Source organism: Ostrinia nubilalis, chromosome 24 (genome assembly GCF_963855985.1).
Source record: "Ostrinia nubilalis chromosome 24, ilOstNubi1.1, whole genome shotgun sequence".
NCBI classification, from domain to species: domain Eukaryota; kingdom Metazoa; phylum Arthropoda; class Insecta; order Lepidoptera; family Crambidae; genus Ostrinia; species Ostrinia nubilalis.
The window spans coordinates 7978380-7995764 of NC_087111.1; the positions used below are offsets into that span (position 1 = coordinate 7978380).

Here is a 17385-nt window from a genome sequence, read left to right on the forward strand (position 1 = left end):
GACAGCAGTGAATGAATGAATGAACTTCAATCTTTGCGTTTTGTTTTCATCACATCAATTTCCTCACAGAATTTCCTGCATAGTGTACTTGCGCCAAAAGATTTAAAAGTATCTTTTAGTCCTTCCCTGTTTAGTGGTGAATTTTTTGTATTATTATAAGATTGTGAGTAGTATTTGTATGAAAGTCGTGCGAACATGTTTATTTTCTAGGGTCACAGAGTTGACAAGGAACCTATCTAAGTCCGACTTTACTCAATCAACATAGCACAGCGACCCAATAATATTTCGTTTGCAATAATTTTAGCTTTCAAATGTATATTATGTGCTTAGACTGTTTACCTAAGTGCCTAATACACTTAAACATCTGTAGTGGTTAAATTAAAAACTTTAAAATTGTCAAAGCTATTTATTTGATACATTAATAAATAAAACATTACACAAGGACATAAATAATAATCACAGACAATAATAATAGCATTATATTATTTAATGTAAATAAAATTATTGTAACTTCAAATATTTAGGTACTCTTTTCCATGATCTAGTTTGTGAATTTCTCATAAAATCAGGGAAACATACAGATTTAGGTCAATTTCGTAAGTAAGTACATAAATAAATACAAGTAAATTAATGCCTAATTATGATAATTTTACATTATTTTCTTTAACATTTCTAAAAACGGTAAATAACACTGCACAACAAAATTGCAACTTTTGGCTGATGATTGACTTTCATTACATGATGTTTACTAATTTGACGTCGCTGATTCTGAATCTGCCGTCCATTTTTTCGTAGCAGCTCTTGTTTACGTGTTATAGCTTTCACTCAAAAATTGCTAAATTTCAGTCTTAATTCGCCGACAGTTCAAAAAATACTATGTTTTCTTTGTATAATTTAATATGGTAGCATTAAGAAGTGTTTGTGTGAATTATCTAAATCAATTTTGTTTCATTTGCGGAGAGGATATGTTTAAATAATCCGTTTAAATGTGACAAAGTTCGTAAAATTGGCTTAAAAAAATTAGTTTGTGGACCTAGTGGAAATGAAAGATAAGCCTTGAATTCCGCAAAAGGCGTGGAAAAGATGCGTTGAGTTTTTACGTTTATAAACAAATAAGAATATGTGTAGATTTAGGTACGAAACCGCTATGATCTGAAAAGAACCCTTGAACCTTCGCGACGACTGTTATTTTTATTTTTGAACAAAAATGGTATTAACCAAAAAATATTGAACTAAATAGTAATTCCTTGCATACGTTTGGCATGTAGACTTCTTTTCAACCCTAAGAAGTCACCTGAACCTCATGTTGATACTTCACATGAGGATTTTGAGGCGAAAACTGTCAGTGTGGTAGAGACTTTGAATGTGACCCGAAATTTTCAAAACCATGTAGCCAAGATGGTTTAAACGATCGTTTTAGAGATTTAGGATCTTCAAGTCTTCCGAAAAGACATGGAATGAGTTATTTTGGCATTTTAATTTTTTTTTGGAAAATCCGAAAAAATCTTACTATTCTTACACATTGAACAACGTATGAGTCACTTACAAACATGTTTTTTTGGTTGGATGTAATATAAACATCGAATTACACTCTCTTCGCAATCACCTGAACAATTTTATCACAACTCTTAAGGATCTAAGTGAAGAACATGGCGAGCAAATCCACCAGGGCCTTCGTACGATAGAGGGACGCTATCAGGGCCACTGGAATGCACACATGATGGCTGACTGCTGTTGAATCATTCAGAAGAGCTGTCTGCCTTCAGCATCAGCAAGGAAGTCAAATAAAAGAAAGTTTTTTCAACTTAACAACTTCATAAAATAGGATCATCTCTAAAAAAAGAGTGTTTTTTTACAAAAAGACCCAAGTGTCATATTTTTTTAACCAGAGCTGATACAGATATTTCAATCACAGATTTGAAATTGTCATTAAAAATTGGACTAATATCATGTAACATAACCCAATCATCAGAAATGCTGTTGTGCAGTGTAATAATTGTCTCAGATAATAAGTTAAAATTATATAAATTTTGAATAAAATAAGTAGGCGAGTAACGTTTTAGTTCGGCCTTATGGGGCCGCGCGCGCGCAGTTTATACAGCCATTTTATAATCACCCAAAATAATTTTGAGAGTGGAATAAAATATGACAAAGTTCGTATGTAAACTTTCGAGAAATTAAGTTTTTAAGTAACGGCGGAGTATCTCATTTTCAGTATATTTCGTATGAAAATTAGAATCTATCTAATATTTTATTTCACTCTTGGAATATCTTTGATAATTATAAAATAAACTCCACAGACTTCAGTTATTACGCCAAAATTATGTTTTACGAATTCAACTATTTGGTTTCGCTAAGCATTTTGCATTTTTAAACAAGTCTACAATTTATCTATTGAAAACTATTTTACATGAATTATACTCGCTCTAACTGGCATATATAACATTAATACTCAATAATACCGGCTTTAACTTTCCTATATTAATCTAATCGCTAGATACTATTTAACTCTCACTTTTATTAATTAGCATTAGTAACTGTTTACAATGTAAGTCGATAGAAATATAAAAAAGTAAGAATTTGATTAGAAAAGAGTATTGTATAACGTGCTTAATATAAGGTAGGTAGTAGTTTATCAATTCCGAAATTTTCACATTTTAAACAAAAAAGGACTATAAAAAGGATTTTTTTGGAAAGTTTTATCGTTGTGATATTAAAGTAAAATTATGTTATTTTGTTGGCATTGAAATTTCTATTACGTTTAAATAAAAGAAATAAACCCAAAAACTGAGAAAAAGATCTCGGAATCGATTCTATTGCTTCGTAATTTGAAAGTGCTTAAAAAGGGATCATCTTATACGGATTGCCTTTTATATTTAAAAAAATAAATCAGATGAACAAGTTTTGTCACTCGCCAGTAGCGCCAACTAGTGGGCACTTATAACTATTTTATGTTATCAAAGTTAACAAATATGTAATAGGGTTGACAAAGAGTCGATAAAGTGTACATCGATATAAAATCGAATTATTAATAATAGGCAATGCGTGTAAGACATAATCAAGAGTACGAAGAGTTTTACAACAAGGAAGCATAATTTCCAAAACACCTTAAAAGCTATTAATATTTATATCAAATTCGCTAACATATTGGTGCATTAATAGTCTATAATTTACCAATCACTAATACCCGGTTTGTCCGTTTCAATCAAATGAATTGAATGACATTTCGTGTGATAGATAATCAACATGTTTGAAGTAAAGACACACTAAAACATAAAATGGGTGTCAAGTTTATAGGTACGTATGATATATTATTATCTCCAGTCCTCAAACTTTTTCTGAATGGAATAAACTAAATCAATTTATTTAGTTCATAAACACTCATTCAATGCTTCAGTTGTTTCTGAAGGACTCACACAATCATTTTGATTTCGGAAAACCAGGTTAAACAATACACGTAGCAACATTTCGCTATTTCAACGGCTACCGCTATTATTACAGCAACGGTAATTTAACTATACCGGTATATATATTTTGCTAACATACTATGTAATCTTGCCTACATTGTCACAGATATTTTGAACACTATGTCGATACAAGTCAAGCTATCATTCTGAGGACTAATAACACCTAAAATTACTTGCATTTGCGTATTTTTAAAGTTATACTATTGTGAATCGAGTAAATACTGTTTATTTTTTATAGTTTGTGAGAAAATAGTCTGTTATAAAAGGCTTTTCGTTGCCTATGTCGATTATAGTGCAAAAGTATAAAATTAATCTGTTATGTAAAAGTTATTATTGCTATAAATGTATGTATTGTAAATATTTCATAAAAGTAGTTTTATCGATATAATATGTGTTACACATCGGAACAACTCTATTTGTATACTAAGGCGAATGTTACAATAGAATCGTTGCGGAACTATTTTGGTGAACTCGTACAAACAAAGAAATTCGCTTGCAGGGTTTTCTGCCTCCATCAAAAAGGCGCATCTTTAAAATATCAATCAATTATTTTCCAATACTGTTTGGTTTACTTTTAGGGGATATTCGACTCTTAATGGAGGAGATTTTCGTTGCAAAATAGCCCCTATTACAACATGTATAAGGTCCTACCACAGATCACAGAAACTAAAGGGAGATGTGACAAGGGGGCGGGGCCGGTGTCGCAGCAATATGCCCAAAAACAACACATTGCTCGTGACAGCAATGATGATAGCAGCAACGTCATAATGTAAACAGTTTACATTATGACGTCAGTAAGTAAACAGTTTACATTGCTTGCGTAGTACTAAAGATTATTCGAACGTTGAGTACTGATACCGCATGGATAATGAGAACATATTTTGATTACTCTGTGTGTGAATTTCTAATGCGACACTGAGTTTCGAACTCAGCGCAGTAGTTGGCATCTCTCTATATCTCTATGGGTCCTACAGTGTTTCGCTTGACGTGCCGTCGTCCGTAAATCAAGCGAATGCCTCTGTTTATACGAACTTAATTATTTTGTGACATAAGTTATATGTTTACTATTCTGATTACGGTAAATATATCTTATAGAACTTGCGCAGGATAAAATAGTCAACTTTATATACTTTTCGTTCTATTGGCAAATATATTGTACTTTTATTATACTGTTAGTTCATTTTAATACATAGTACAGTTTGCTTCAAACAAAAGCTAGTGACATTGAAAAGGACTGAAAGTTTAACTTAAAGATTGCTATACTAATTAAATTGGAAATCAATACAGATTAATTTAACTCATAGTAAAATTAAAATTATCACTTCACGGGATTTATTGCAACAATATCTATTTTAACGGTAAATAAAATATTTACCCTCCCGACGTTTCCGCTCGGTTGCACGAGTCATGGTCGCAGTTATAGTAAAAATGCAACATAATAGTTTAAAATATTTCATAGTAAAATTGTTGAATAATACCATAGACAAAATTTGATGTCGTCGCAAAGATCTAATTTGTTTATGTATTGTAATATTTTTTAAATAATGTGTAACTCTTTTACTATTATTTTGGTCTGGAGAGAACTTACTGATGAAAAGGTTCAAAATGAACGAAAATTATGTTTTGTTACTCAAATCACCAGCTTGCCGAAAGCAAAACGTACTTGTATTTACTTTACCTTACACTAGTATTTTGAGTAATATTTTGCTAGACACGTTCTAATACAAAACTATGCTTCAATAGTTACATTTAATTTTAATACTGTTAGTGGACAAGGTTATAATTTCGTTAAACATGTTTGTACACGAGATTAAATATTACTACATTATAACAGGAATGTTTAAAATTTCAGGGGTACGAGGATTATTATACATATAGGATGAATGCAAACTACCCTAAAATGCGTCAACAAAGCCAAAATATACACATTTCTTAAAAATAATATTAATTTTTAAATACAAATTGTCACGTTTAGCAATTTTATTACAATCAAAATGGGTTATAGTCATCAAATTGTGGAATAGTAAATTAGGTTTTATAATAGAGCCTAATTAAAGGAACTATAACATTTTTATGATACACAACAATGATTAAATATCAATACCACCTAATCACCAAAATGCCATAAAGTTAGCATAGGACTTTGTGTTCTATTCAATTGTGTTATAATTCAAGTTTGAAGAGATATTGATACTTTTCCATCGAAAAGAATGCATACTATTTACTAACACAGACTACACATCAATGTAGATAATTCTTAACGCACTCTAAACCCTTTTAATCTATCTATCCTTGTCTAATCTATACGTGTGACAGAGGCAACCGATAAACCATAGGGTTATTATTAAACTGCGTTTTTGATCTTCTAGTAACTACACAAATTTATGGGAACATTACATCAATTCCTTGTAATATTACCGTCTTTAAGATCACTATTTATTCGAATTAACTAAAGCTGCTAAAACAAGAACTATAATGTAATTAATTGACGTTTTAAGCTAGACAATTAATAACATTCGGAATACAATATCCATAATTCGAATCAATAATATTATTCAAAGAAGACATCTATTTGGCTCTTTAAATAACAACGCTTTTGAAAATAAATTATATTCGATTATTATCTACCCTCAGAATAGGGTACGGTCAGCATCAAAAGTTGACGCACAGTTTTGACACTTATGTGAATGTCTCTAGAAATAAGATCTGCAAACAGTCAAAAGTGCGTCTAAAACTGATGCTGACTCAACTTTTTAATGCGTGGCGGCAGCGGCCATGTTTTAGGTCACGCCTTCTTTAATGTTGCCATATTAAAAAAAACTCAATCTCAAATATTATTCCTGCAAGTTTTGCAACATTAAAATTTTAGTTTTAAGAAAGCTAAAATGCGATACAGTTATGTAAATCGCTGAGACCTCTGCTTATAAAGCTTATGTCTCATCACTGGAGAGAACATTTAAGTAGTGAAGTGCTCATTCTGATTGATTTTCAGAACGCATTTTTTTCTCTAAACAATTTTCTACTGCAATTTCATTTACTTCAGCTACGTGTGGTGTATCCTGTTGCCATTTCTCAATTACAAAGCAAAGCTTTTCTATTTTGTCACCTGTAATTCTAATATTTGGCTGGCAACACTGTCATTAGGTGACAAGTTAAACCTACAACTTACAATTTGAACGAATACGCGACTCAAGGATAACTAAAAGAACGTACCATGTGTATTCTACAATTTTAGCGTGTGGCAACACTACCGTTACAACGCCACGAGGCGAGTGTTACAATCGCGCCATTTTTCTTGGAGTTGCCTGTGCTCTTCGTACTGCTGTTCGGAAATATGCTTCACTGCAGCGGAGCCCTGTAAATACATACAAAATACAATTAAACTCAGTTTTTACTAAACACAGGAATTTCCTAAATATTTAGGAGTTATCTACGACAAAATGAAGTTTCAACAACAGCTAGGAAATAACTAGCATCGTTAGATACCGTTAAAAGTTTGCAATGTGACAATGAGGGCTATCGTTTTAGCGCTCACCAGTTAGCGCCACTGTAGAGTAAGGTCCTGTCACTTGCTAGTAGCGAAGACAGTGGCACCAACTGGTGAGCGCTAAAGTGGTAGGAGGACTATCGCAATTGAACTCATCAAGATGGCGCTACTGTAGAGTAAGGTCCTGTCAATCGCCAGGGGTGCCAACTGTTAAGTATAAAAACGATAGCCATCATTGACTAACACATTTTTCTTCTGAGATACAGGTATTCTATACCTAGTTCGGAAATCAGAGTTCTTTTAAAGTATCTGTATTACGTTATGATTAATAAAGAAAATTTAAAAACATTTGGTTAAAGACGACGTAGAGTGACCGGGATTTTCCAAAAGTTTAACGGTGCCAATTATTTATGCGAGCTAAGGCTAAGAACTCACAGCGCGATTGTCACCGTCACAGCGTCGTGAGTTGTGCATTAGTTTTTACATAAGTATCTGCATTTTACAGAAGCTGCGGGCCCGCAACCGTCGCGGGCGCGGGTGAAAATCGCGCCATGAGTTCTTAGCCTAAATGTATAAAATGCACAGTCATAAATAATATCAAACGTCAATCAACAGTTTGGCAAACTGCACACACGAAAAACCAATGAAAGACTATAACTACTTTAGGCCATGCTTTCAATCGAGTTTAGTGAGAACGGGTATTATTAGTCTCATAAGAATATCATACACCATGCAATGTGATTTCCAAAGATGTATGGACATAGAAACTCACCTTTATCTTCCTCGGATCTAAATTAGCGCCCAAAGTCTGCACGCCTTTAGCGAGTTTCGACAGTGGCGACAGTACCATCTCCCTAGTCGCGCTAGAAACTGGACTGGCGATATTTTTCAGCTGTCTAATCGCTGACTCGCTGTGCGACTGAGCTATGTTCAGCGTGATCTCATGCTGAGAATTCGACCTGACATGGAAATTGACCCCTTCTGGCAGATCCTCGTAGTTAATATCATTCGAACTGTGGGATAACTTTTGGGATAGCAATAGAGTGTTAGGGGGCGCTGGCTTATATGATTCGCTTTCCACTTGGATTTCGGGGGTTGTACCCATTTCTGTGTCAAAGGGGTTGAATTTGTTAACGTTGCTTGGGGTTTTGATGTTTTGTTTCTCGATGGTGGTGGGGACGAGTTGGGTAGGGTCAAAAACTGCCTCTTTCTCTTGCGGCTCTATTTTGGAAGAGTAGAGAGGGTTCTCGATTAATTCGCAATCGTTTTCCGGTTCTGTTGCTTGGGGTTGGCTTGTTGATGTTACTTTACCTGATGAAAAAGATACAATAAAAGACAATGCCGGAAATTGGCGTCTTTTTTTTTTCGCGCGGCCATCGACCACACTTTGTTTTTTGATTACAAAATAGTGTAACAAACCAAACTTACTATGACATGTATACCTCTAAACTCAGTCTGAACTGAGTTACGAGCATTAGAAGTTTGATGATTTTCATACTAGATTTGCTTTTTGCGCGCAAAGTTTTGTAAGAAATTGCAACAAAATAGTGAGATTGTATGTGTAAACAAACAATATCATCCATTAAAGGCTCCAGACATCAGTATGGAGCAGAATCAGCGCAATAAAAAATAGCGCAATATTTTGTTGCAATTTCTTACAAAACTTGCGCACAAAAAGCAAATCTAGTATGAAAATTATCAAATTTCTAATGCTCGTAACTCAGTTCAGACTGAGTTTAGAGGTATACATGCCATAGTAAGTTTGGTTTATTACACTATTTTGTAATAAAAAAAAACAAAGATTGGTCGATGGCCGCGCGAAAAAAAAAAGACGCCACTTTCCATACAAAATCTGGCATTGCCATTTAATGTTAACAGGTCTCTTTTACGTGTTTCCTTTTTTTTTTTCTTATTTTGTGTGGTCAAATTTTTTTGCTAAATAACCCTATAACGACTACATAAGAGTGGCGACACTAGATGGACCGACGATCTGGTAAAGGTCGCGGGAAAAGCCTGGATGCGGGCAGCGCAGGACCGTTCATTGTAGAAAACCTTGGGGGAGGCCTTTGTCCAGTAGTGGACGTCATTTGGCTGAAACGAACGAAGAGGTCAGTATTTAGGTTGATGTCCCGTTGTCTGTACAATAAAGTTTTTATTTTTATTTTCTTGTCTTTTTTTCTCTACTGTTTTACATCTTCATCATTTTAATTTCCTTCGGGTTTTTAAACAAACTAGGTTATTGTATTAATCGTCACATAAAGTTAAACATTGTCGCATCTTATGTACGTAATGGTAGTTGCTATTTTGTTACAAAATAGTAGGTAATCACTTACCAATATAATGCTGACTGTTCTCAAAATTATCCAACGTAGGTTCAAAAATATTAGTCCTATTCTCATCGTCGGACGAGTAATCACTGCTCATGCCATCAGACAGGCTTCCCTTCTTCTTGTCAGCTTTATTCTGGCCAAGAGTGAATATTTTCTTAGTTCTAGACGCTCCCTGATCGAACTTTAGCTGGAGGCTGGGACGTGCAAGCGCGTTGAGAGAATGACTGAGTTTGTTGAGCTTGCTAAACTGCTCTGTCATGTTGTTGAAGGCTTTTGATCCTGGAATAGTTAAAGTAACGCGTGAAGAAGAAATGAGTAAGTGATTTTGAACTTTATAGAACGAGATAAGGTTGGATATACAGTGGAACGGGCTGGAAGACGTAGCGTGGGCAGGCCTCCTACTAGGTGGACCGACGATCTGGTAAAGGTCCCGGGAAGAGCCTGGATGCGGGCAGCGCAGGACCGTGCATTGTGGAAAACCTTGGAGGCCTTTGTCCAGCAGTGGACGTCATTTGGCTGAAACGAACGAACGAACGAAGGTTAAAAATCTGAATCTTCAGCACATATTACAAGGGAGATCTTTTACATACGACTTTCTACCAGTAATGTATGATCTAGCTATGAATGACGAATAGAGATGAAGTGAATAGGTACAATAATAATTATAACTCGTACTTATAGACAAAGTGAAATTGAAAAAAAAATGCGTTAGGATCTTGAAATACCGCTACTCAATGCTGTCACGAATGCTACTACTTTTACTGGTTCCTATTCTTCTATTACTGCGCCCACAATCTCGGTGTTATGCTTCTACATAACTGCAAATGAGGGCTTTCGTTTTAGGCTGGTTTTAGTGTCACGCGGACTGTCAGTGCTGATCGCTCCGCACAGCCGATCTGTATGAACTGTTAGGGAGCGGAGCGGTTCCTCCGGACCGCATTACTCTAAAACGCTCCCTAGAAGTTCATACAGATTAACCGTGCGGAGCGGGTCCGCACCGGACGGTCCGCGTGACTCTAAAACCAGCCTTATACTTAACAGTTGTTGTTAGCGCTCACATAGCGTGACAGTTCTTTAGTCTACAGTGGCATTAATTATGGGCTACAGAGGTCTTGAAAAGTAAATCAATTAACTACAATATCCTCTGCCCTATAACACATTAAACTGCATATTGTCTACACTGACTAACAGTATGAGCGCGCGTCCAGCCCGTGATGTAGCGGCACTCCGTGTGCGCGCGCGGACTCAGGCGCATGATCTGCGCCAGCACCGCGCTGGTCGCCGACACGCGCGCCAGGGAGGGGTCTGGAGGGATTGTAAGGGAGAGGAATAGATGGGTAGTCCAGAGACTGTAAGAGCCACGCCGAAAAATCTATCCTATTTGAAAGCCCTTACAAAGTGAGTGTGGCTCTTACGTTTCGTTTCGGGCTTTCTAAGTTGCTGCCTACTTCAAGAGTCACGCTTACTCTACTGATATTGCACATGGCTTGGTTCAATACAGCGCTGGTGGCAGACACTCGCGCCAGGGAGGGGTCTGGAGGGACAGAGAGGGATCAGGAAGGAACAACGTTGTTAGCTTTCTAAAGGGAAGGGATCGGGAAGGCACGCCTACTTCGGAAGCCACGCCCACTTTCCTGACATGTTGACTTTTGTTTACTTTATTTCTCTTATCCTATAACTAAATACACCATGCATACTTTTGGAGCGACTACTTTTGAAGCCACTCCTATTTGAAAGTAATGCCTTCTTCGGAAGCCACGCCTCCTTCTCTGCTGTTTTGGCTGTAGTGCAAATTATATCCTTGGCTTGAGGGCTGAGTCTGTCTGAATCTTGACGTTGAACATGAATTTTTCACTTCGCTCTAATTGCACAGCTAAACTGAGAACGACAATGAATCTAGTAAAGTGTGTATAGTTCAATGAGTGCAGTATGAGCGCGCGTGCAGCCGGTGACGTGGCGGCACTTCGTGTGCGCGCGCGGACTCAGGCGCATGATCTGCGCCAGCACCGCGCTGGTCGCCGACACGCGCGCCAGGGAGGGGTCTGGAGGGGTTGCAAAGGAGAGGAATAGACGGGTAAACCAGAGACTGTAAGAGCCACGGCTACTTCGAAAAATGCTGTTACTACCTATAGTCTGGTCGCTGAGCACGTAGAATTTTGTCCATAGACCCCAAGCTACCCATCCTTATCGCTCGCGCGTAATTATATTGCTGTCGCGACTGTGCGACGGGCGCCAGCAGTGAGTGTGCGAGCGCAACAGCAACATAATTACGCGCGAGCGATAAGGATGGGTAGCTTGAGGTTATTGGTCAAAATTCTACGTGCTCAGAGACCGAGCTTTAGAAACTTTTCAATCTATTCTAGGAGCTTTATTTAGGCTGGCATTAAATGGCAGAAAGAAATAGAAGCCACGCCCACTTTAGATACTCGCGCCAGGGAGGGATCTGGAGGGATTAAGGAGGGGAATAGGGTAATCTAGAGACCGTAAGAGCCACGCCTACTTTGGAAGCCACGCCTGCTTCGAAAGCGACGCTTATTCTACTGATATTGGCTTGATTCAATACTGCGCTGGTCGCAGATACTCGCGCCAGGAAGGGATCTGGAGGGATTAAGGAGGGGAATAGACAGAGGGCAATCCAGAGACTACTAGAGAGCTACTTCGTCTGCTTCGAAAATGCTGTTACTAGACGCTCCGCAATCTACCCTAAGAGCGTTAGGCTGGAATCAATCTTCTAGGAGCTCTGACTCAGAAAGAGAGAACTGAAAGGCACGCCTTCTTCTGAAGCCACGCCTCCTTATCTAATGTTTTAACTGTGGAGTAATTTTTGTCTGTGGCTCCTGGACTGAGACTAAATAGACGCCCTACAACATGTTTTGGTAGCTTTAGACTGACATTGAAAGATAACCAAAGACAACGGAAAGCTACTCCTACTTTAGGACGTCTCGCCCACTTGTCGGCTATTTTATCTATGGTGTAATTTTTGTCTATGGCTCGCGGACTTTCAGTCTGGAAGCGCTTCAACATACTTTGACTTTCACTATACTTGACTCTGATTCATAGCTAAACTGAGAACGAAGTTGCATCCAGTAGTGTGAATTATTCAGTGAGTGCAGTATGAGCGCGCGTGCAGCCGGTGACGTGGCGGCACTCCGTGTGCGCGCGCGGACTCAGGCGCATGATCTGCGCCAGCACCGCGCTGGTCGTCGACACGCGCGCCAGGGAGGGGTCTGGAGGGATTGAGGAGGGGAATAGGGTAATCTAGAGACTGTAAGAGCCACGCCTAGTTTGGAAGCCCTGCCTACTTCAAAAGCGACGCTTACTCTACTGATATTGGCTTGATTCAATATTGCGCTGGTTGCGGACACTCGCGCTAGGAAGGGATCTGGAGGGATGCAAAGGAGAGGGATTGAGGGCAATTCAGAGACTGTAAGAGCCACGCCTACTTTGTAAGCCACGCTTGTTCCGTAAGCCACACCTGTTTCGAAAAATGCTGTGACTATAAGCACTGCAATCTCTTTAAGAGCTCTGACTCAGAAAAAGAGAACTGAAAGGTACGCCTACTTCTGAAGCCACGCCTCCTTATCTAATATTTTGTCCGTGATGTCATTTATGTCTCTTACAGGCAGAGTCTGTGACTAGAAACCCTTCAACCTGTCCTAGTAACTTAAAATAAAATGTAAGCCACACTTTTAAGTCACGCCTCTTGTGAATGCCACGCCTACTTCTGAACACTCGCGCCAGGAAGGGATCAGGAGAGTAAAGAAAGATCAAGAGGGGAAAGAAGAGAAATAGATAGAGGGCAATCCAGAGACTATAAGAGCCACGCCTACTTCGAAACAAGGCTGTCACTAGAAGTTGTGCAATGTATCCTACGATCTTTAGGCTGGTCTGTTGTTCAATGAGTGCAGTATGGGCGCGCGTCCAGCCGGTGATGTAGCGGCACTCCGTGTGCGCGCGCGGACTCAGGCGCATGATTGCTCCAGCACCGCGCTGGTCGCCGACACGCGCGACAGTGAGGGATCTAGAGGGAGGATCCTGTTAGCTTTATAAAGGAGAGGAATATACAGAATCCAGAGACTAAGAGCCACGCTAGTAGATAGAGGGAGATGGATAGAGCCACGCCTACTTCGTAAGCAACGCCTGCTTCGAATAATGCTGTTATTAGAAGCTCCGCAATCTATGCTAGGAACTTAAGGCTGGCATTAAATAGCAGAAAGAACTGGAAGCCACGCCCACTTTAGATACTCGCGCCAGGAAGGGATCTGAAGGGATTGAGGAGGGGAATAGACAGAGGGTAATCTAGAGACCGTAAGATCTACTTTGGAAGCCACGCCTGTTCCGTAAGCCACGTCTGCTTCGAAAAATGCTGTGACGATAAGAAGCACTGCAATCTCTTTAAGAGCTCTAACTCAGAAAAAGAGAACTGAAAGGTACGCCTACTTCAGAAGCCACGCCTCCTTATCTGATGTTTTATCTGTGATGTAATTTTTGTCTGTGGCTCCCGGACTGAGACTAAATAGACGTCGTACAACATGTCTTGGTAGCTTTAGACTGACATTGAAAGTTAACCAAAGACAACGGAAAGCTACTCCTACTTTAGGACGTCTCGCCTACTTGTCGGCTAAATTACCTATGGTGTAATTTTTGTCTATGGCTCGCGGACTTTCGGATCGGACGGATCTGGAGGGATGTTAGGTTTAGGCCGACGTAGACATGTGGAGGGGATTAAAGGGGAAAGGGGGGAGGGGGGAGGGGCTTATGCTACTAGAGCCACGCCTACTTTCGAAGCCATTCCTATTTTAAAAGCCTACTTCGGAAGTCACGTGTACTTCTCAGATGTTTTGTCTGTGGTGTAATTTATGTCCCTGACTTGCTTGTTGCAGACACTCGCGCCAGGAAAGGATCTGGAGAGATTAAGGAGGGGAACAGACAGATGTCAATCCAGAGACTGTAAGAGCCACGGCTACTTCGGAAGTCCTGTTAGTTATTTCACAACCAGAGACAACGGGAAGCCACGCCTACTTTTCTGATATTTTGTCTGTGGTCTACCTTATGTCTCAGGCTCGCGGAAGCTTGCGACAGGAAGGGATCTGAAGGGATACTGCTGTTAGGTTTCTAAAGAGGAGACAGGACTGAAAGTGGTAAGAGTCACGCCTACTTCAGAAGTCTTGTTATTTATTCTGCAACTAGAGAGAACGGGAAGCTACGCCTACTTCTCTGGTGTTTTATTTGTGGTGTACCTTATGTATCCGGCTCGCGGACGCTTGCGACAGGAAGGGGTCTGGAGGGAGGATCCTGTTACTTTTGTAAAATAGACGGGACGAGACTGCTTCGAAAAATGGTACTACTAGAAGCTCCGCAATCTATCTTAAGAGCGTTAGGCTGGCATTGACAGACAGAGAGAACTGGAAGGCACGCCTATTTTGGAAGCCACGCCTACTCCTGTTTTGTCTGTAATGTAATTTATGTCTCTGGCTCGCGGACTAAGTCTGTCACTAGAAGCACTTCAACTTGTCCTGGTAGCTATAGGCTGGCATTAACAGTTAACCAAAGAGAACGGAGATCCCAGCCTATTTCAGAAGTCCTCCTACTTTTTTGACGCTCGCGAACTGAGTAAGTATGTCTCTGGAAGGGCTTAAACATGAGTTAAGGAATAAACCCTTATAGATAAATGTTATACTTACCGACGCTGCGTATATCAGCCACCAGCTGCGTCTCGCTGACGTTCCTAGTCAGCGTGGGTAGTCGCGACAAGTCTAGGTAGAGGGACGCTCTGCCTCCGCCAGATTGGCCTTGCGTTGGGTGCACCTAGTGGAATATAAGATTCAAGCCTTTCATATCCGAGCAACAATAGCACCAAATAAGAAAACCAGAGTGCATTAATGTGTCATGAACTCACGTTTTTGAGATTGATTTATAATTACAGCTTCTTAGAATAGGTAAGCGCAGAGGGTTTTTAACAACAAGAACCAACTAATCTTTGGGCTTCTCTAGTGGCGCTACGGAAAGCATAGTCAAGTTTTTGTGGGTACAGTCAGAGTCAAATAGTTCGTGAGACCCAAAGTGACCAATAAGTTCGCAACAAGTCTTTGTTGATTGTGGTATAAGGTTGTATCACAGAATAATAATAAGTACTACGTACAGAAGTTTTACTTCGCGAAGGTATTTAAAAAAATGTATGCTCAATGTCATTAACAATATGGTGTAATTTAGCTTGTCTCAAGAGTCAAGCAAGTTTGTCAGAAGTTTTGTTGACAAACGTCAGTGATCGGTACTGCGCCGAAGCTATAGGGCTGACTTCGGTAAAATGATGTGACGTGAGGTGCCAATCTGCAGAAAATGGCGGAGGAAATACATGATTTAGCATGAATTATCATGAATAATATTAACTACTTATTTACCTCTCAGTGTCTTCAGGCAACTTAAAAAAGTACATTCTGTGTTTTTATTATTATTTAGGCAGTTAAATACTGCACAGTATTTAGTACACCATTTTCTTTATTTTCTTCCATCATACACAAGAATACGCGTGCGTGAGTCAATGTTCGCTCGTATACAGTGAGGCCTTGTCGAATAGTACTCTTGTAGGGGGCAATCGTGCGTGTTTTGTTTTCGATGTAAACTCGCGGAGATGAACAGGCCTGGTTGTATTATCAACTAATTGATCACTTTGGGTGTCACGAACTACAAACGTCAAAACGTTTTGACTGTACCACAAAACACTGTCGCATCGTTAAACCAGAGTAAACCAGAATAGGCTTCGGGAGAGAAATGGATTGGTAAAGAAGGAACGATGCCGACGACAAGAAATAACAAATTATTGTGGTATAATCGCACCAATTACAACTATGTAAGATGCCTTACCTTTGACTTCTTCCTTTCCAACTTGACTCCATCGTTGAACGGGATTGAAGGCAGTTTAGCAACGTCGCGTGCCACCAGTAAAGATTCACAGATAGAGTGCAGCGATTCTGGAAAATTAAATACGCAATTTATAGTTGTGTTGCAAAACTATGAATAATATGTTAGATATTACGATTGAAAATGGATATGTGTGAGATGAGACAGAAACCTTGCTATTTAATCGCCGAAATGGGTAAACGCTGTATTTGTAGTTGTTAAACCATTATTATTAGTCCTCCAGAGACTTGGCCCACTTTAATCATGGTCCACGGGCAAAGTCGCTGGATTGGATTTTTAAATAGTTTTTCATCCAGTGACTGGGCCACGGTAATACTATCTATACAGTATTCCAACTCGGCCATATTTTTGAAATAAATGTCAACAGCCCCGCGGTACGTCACGGTATGACAACATGCGATAGGGCTGCTCACCTGCAGTACCCATTCTAATTACATCTGTCTACTTAGAATTTCTATTTAGTTTTGTGATTGTAATTTGTTTTATTTAGACAAACAAAATACTTTGTGAATGGAATAGGATAAAAATGCGTGTTGTTTTGTGATTAGTAGATTTAATTAAAAAAAAATATACTAAAATAATTTTGAATCTAGGTAAGTACTAATCACAGCGGAACAAAAAAAATAAAAAAAATCTGCGGCATCTATTTTGTTAATGGTTTTTGGTTTTTGTAAACACTTGCATTAGACATAAATGGTGTGCATTTACTTTCTTTGGATCGACTCTGGTTCTTGAGATAAACGAGACGCAAGAAATCAATGACAAAAATTAAACAACCCTCCCTAAACTTAAATTAATTTGATTATAACCCCAACAGTTTTTGTTAATATTTGGCTTGTAAACATACAAAAGCAAAGAAATAAGATCACGGAGGTAGTGATAAAAACTTACCAAGCATACTTTGGTATAAAACTTCCATAAAATAATAAATATTGGGGGGGGGTATAAAATAATAAATATCGTCTGCAAACCTTGTGTAGACTCTTTGCCATACTGGAGTCAAGCTGGACGTAAAGGACTTCAATTTGGAAGGCCAAATATATGAAGTGAGCTTTCTAATCACTAAAATGATCAAAAGTCAGCCAAATTAAAGTCCTTTACGTCCTGAAACGTCCGTTTGAATACCGAAAAAATAAATTCGATTGGCTGCAAATCCGTACTCTTATAAAATACACTGTAT

The 17385-nt window shown here is 38.8% G+C and overlaps 1 protein-coding gene across 2 annotated transcripts in view; it reads right to left on the bottom strand.

Moving 5' to 3' along the window:
* Window positions 1–465: 465 nt before the first annotated feature.
* Window positions 466–17385, bottom strand: part of LOC135083734 (phosphatidylinositide phosphatase SAC2) — a 40772-nt gene continuing 23852 nt past the window's right edge. For both annotated transcript variants that reach the window (XM_063978462.1, XM_063978461.1), the window contains 5 exons: window positions 16149–16255; window positions 14969–15092; window positions 9288–9563; window positions 7727–8265; window positions 466–6822 (listed from right to left, as the gene is read on the bottom strand). In XM_063978462.1, coding sequence (XP_063834532.1) covers window positions 6721–6822; window positions 7727–8265; window positions 9288–9563; window positions 14969–15092; window positions 16149–16255 — 1148 coding nt within the window. In that variant the 3' untranslated portion in view covers window positions 466–6720. The remainder of the gene's footprint in view (window positions 6823–7726; window positions 8266–9287; window positions 9564–14968; window positions 15093–16148; window positions 16256–17385) is intronic.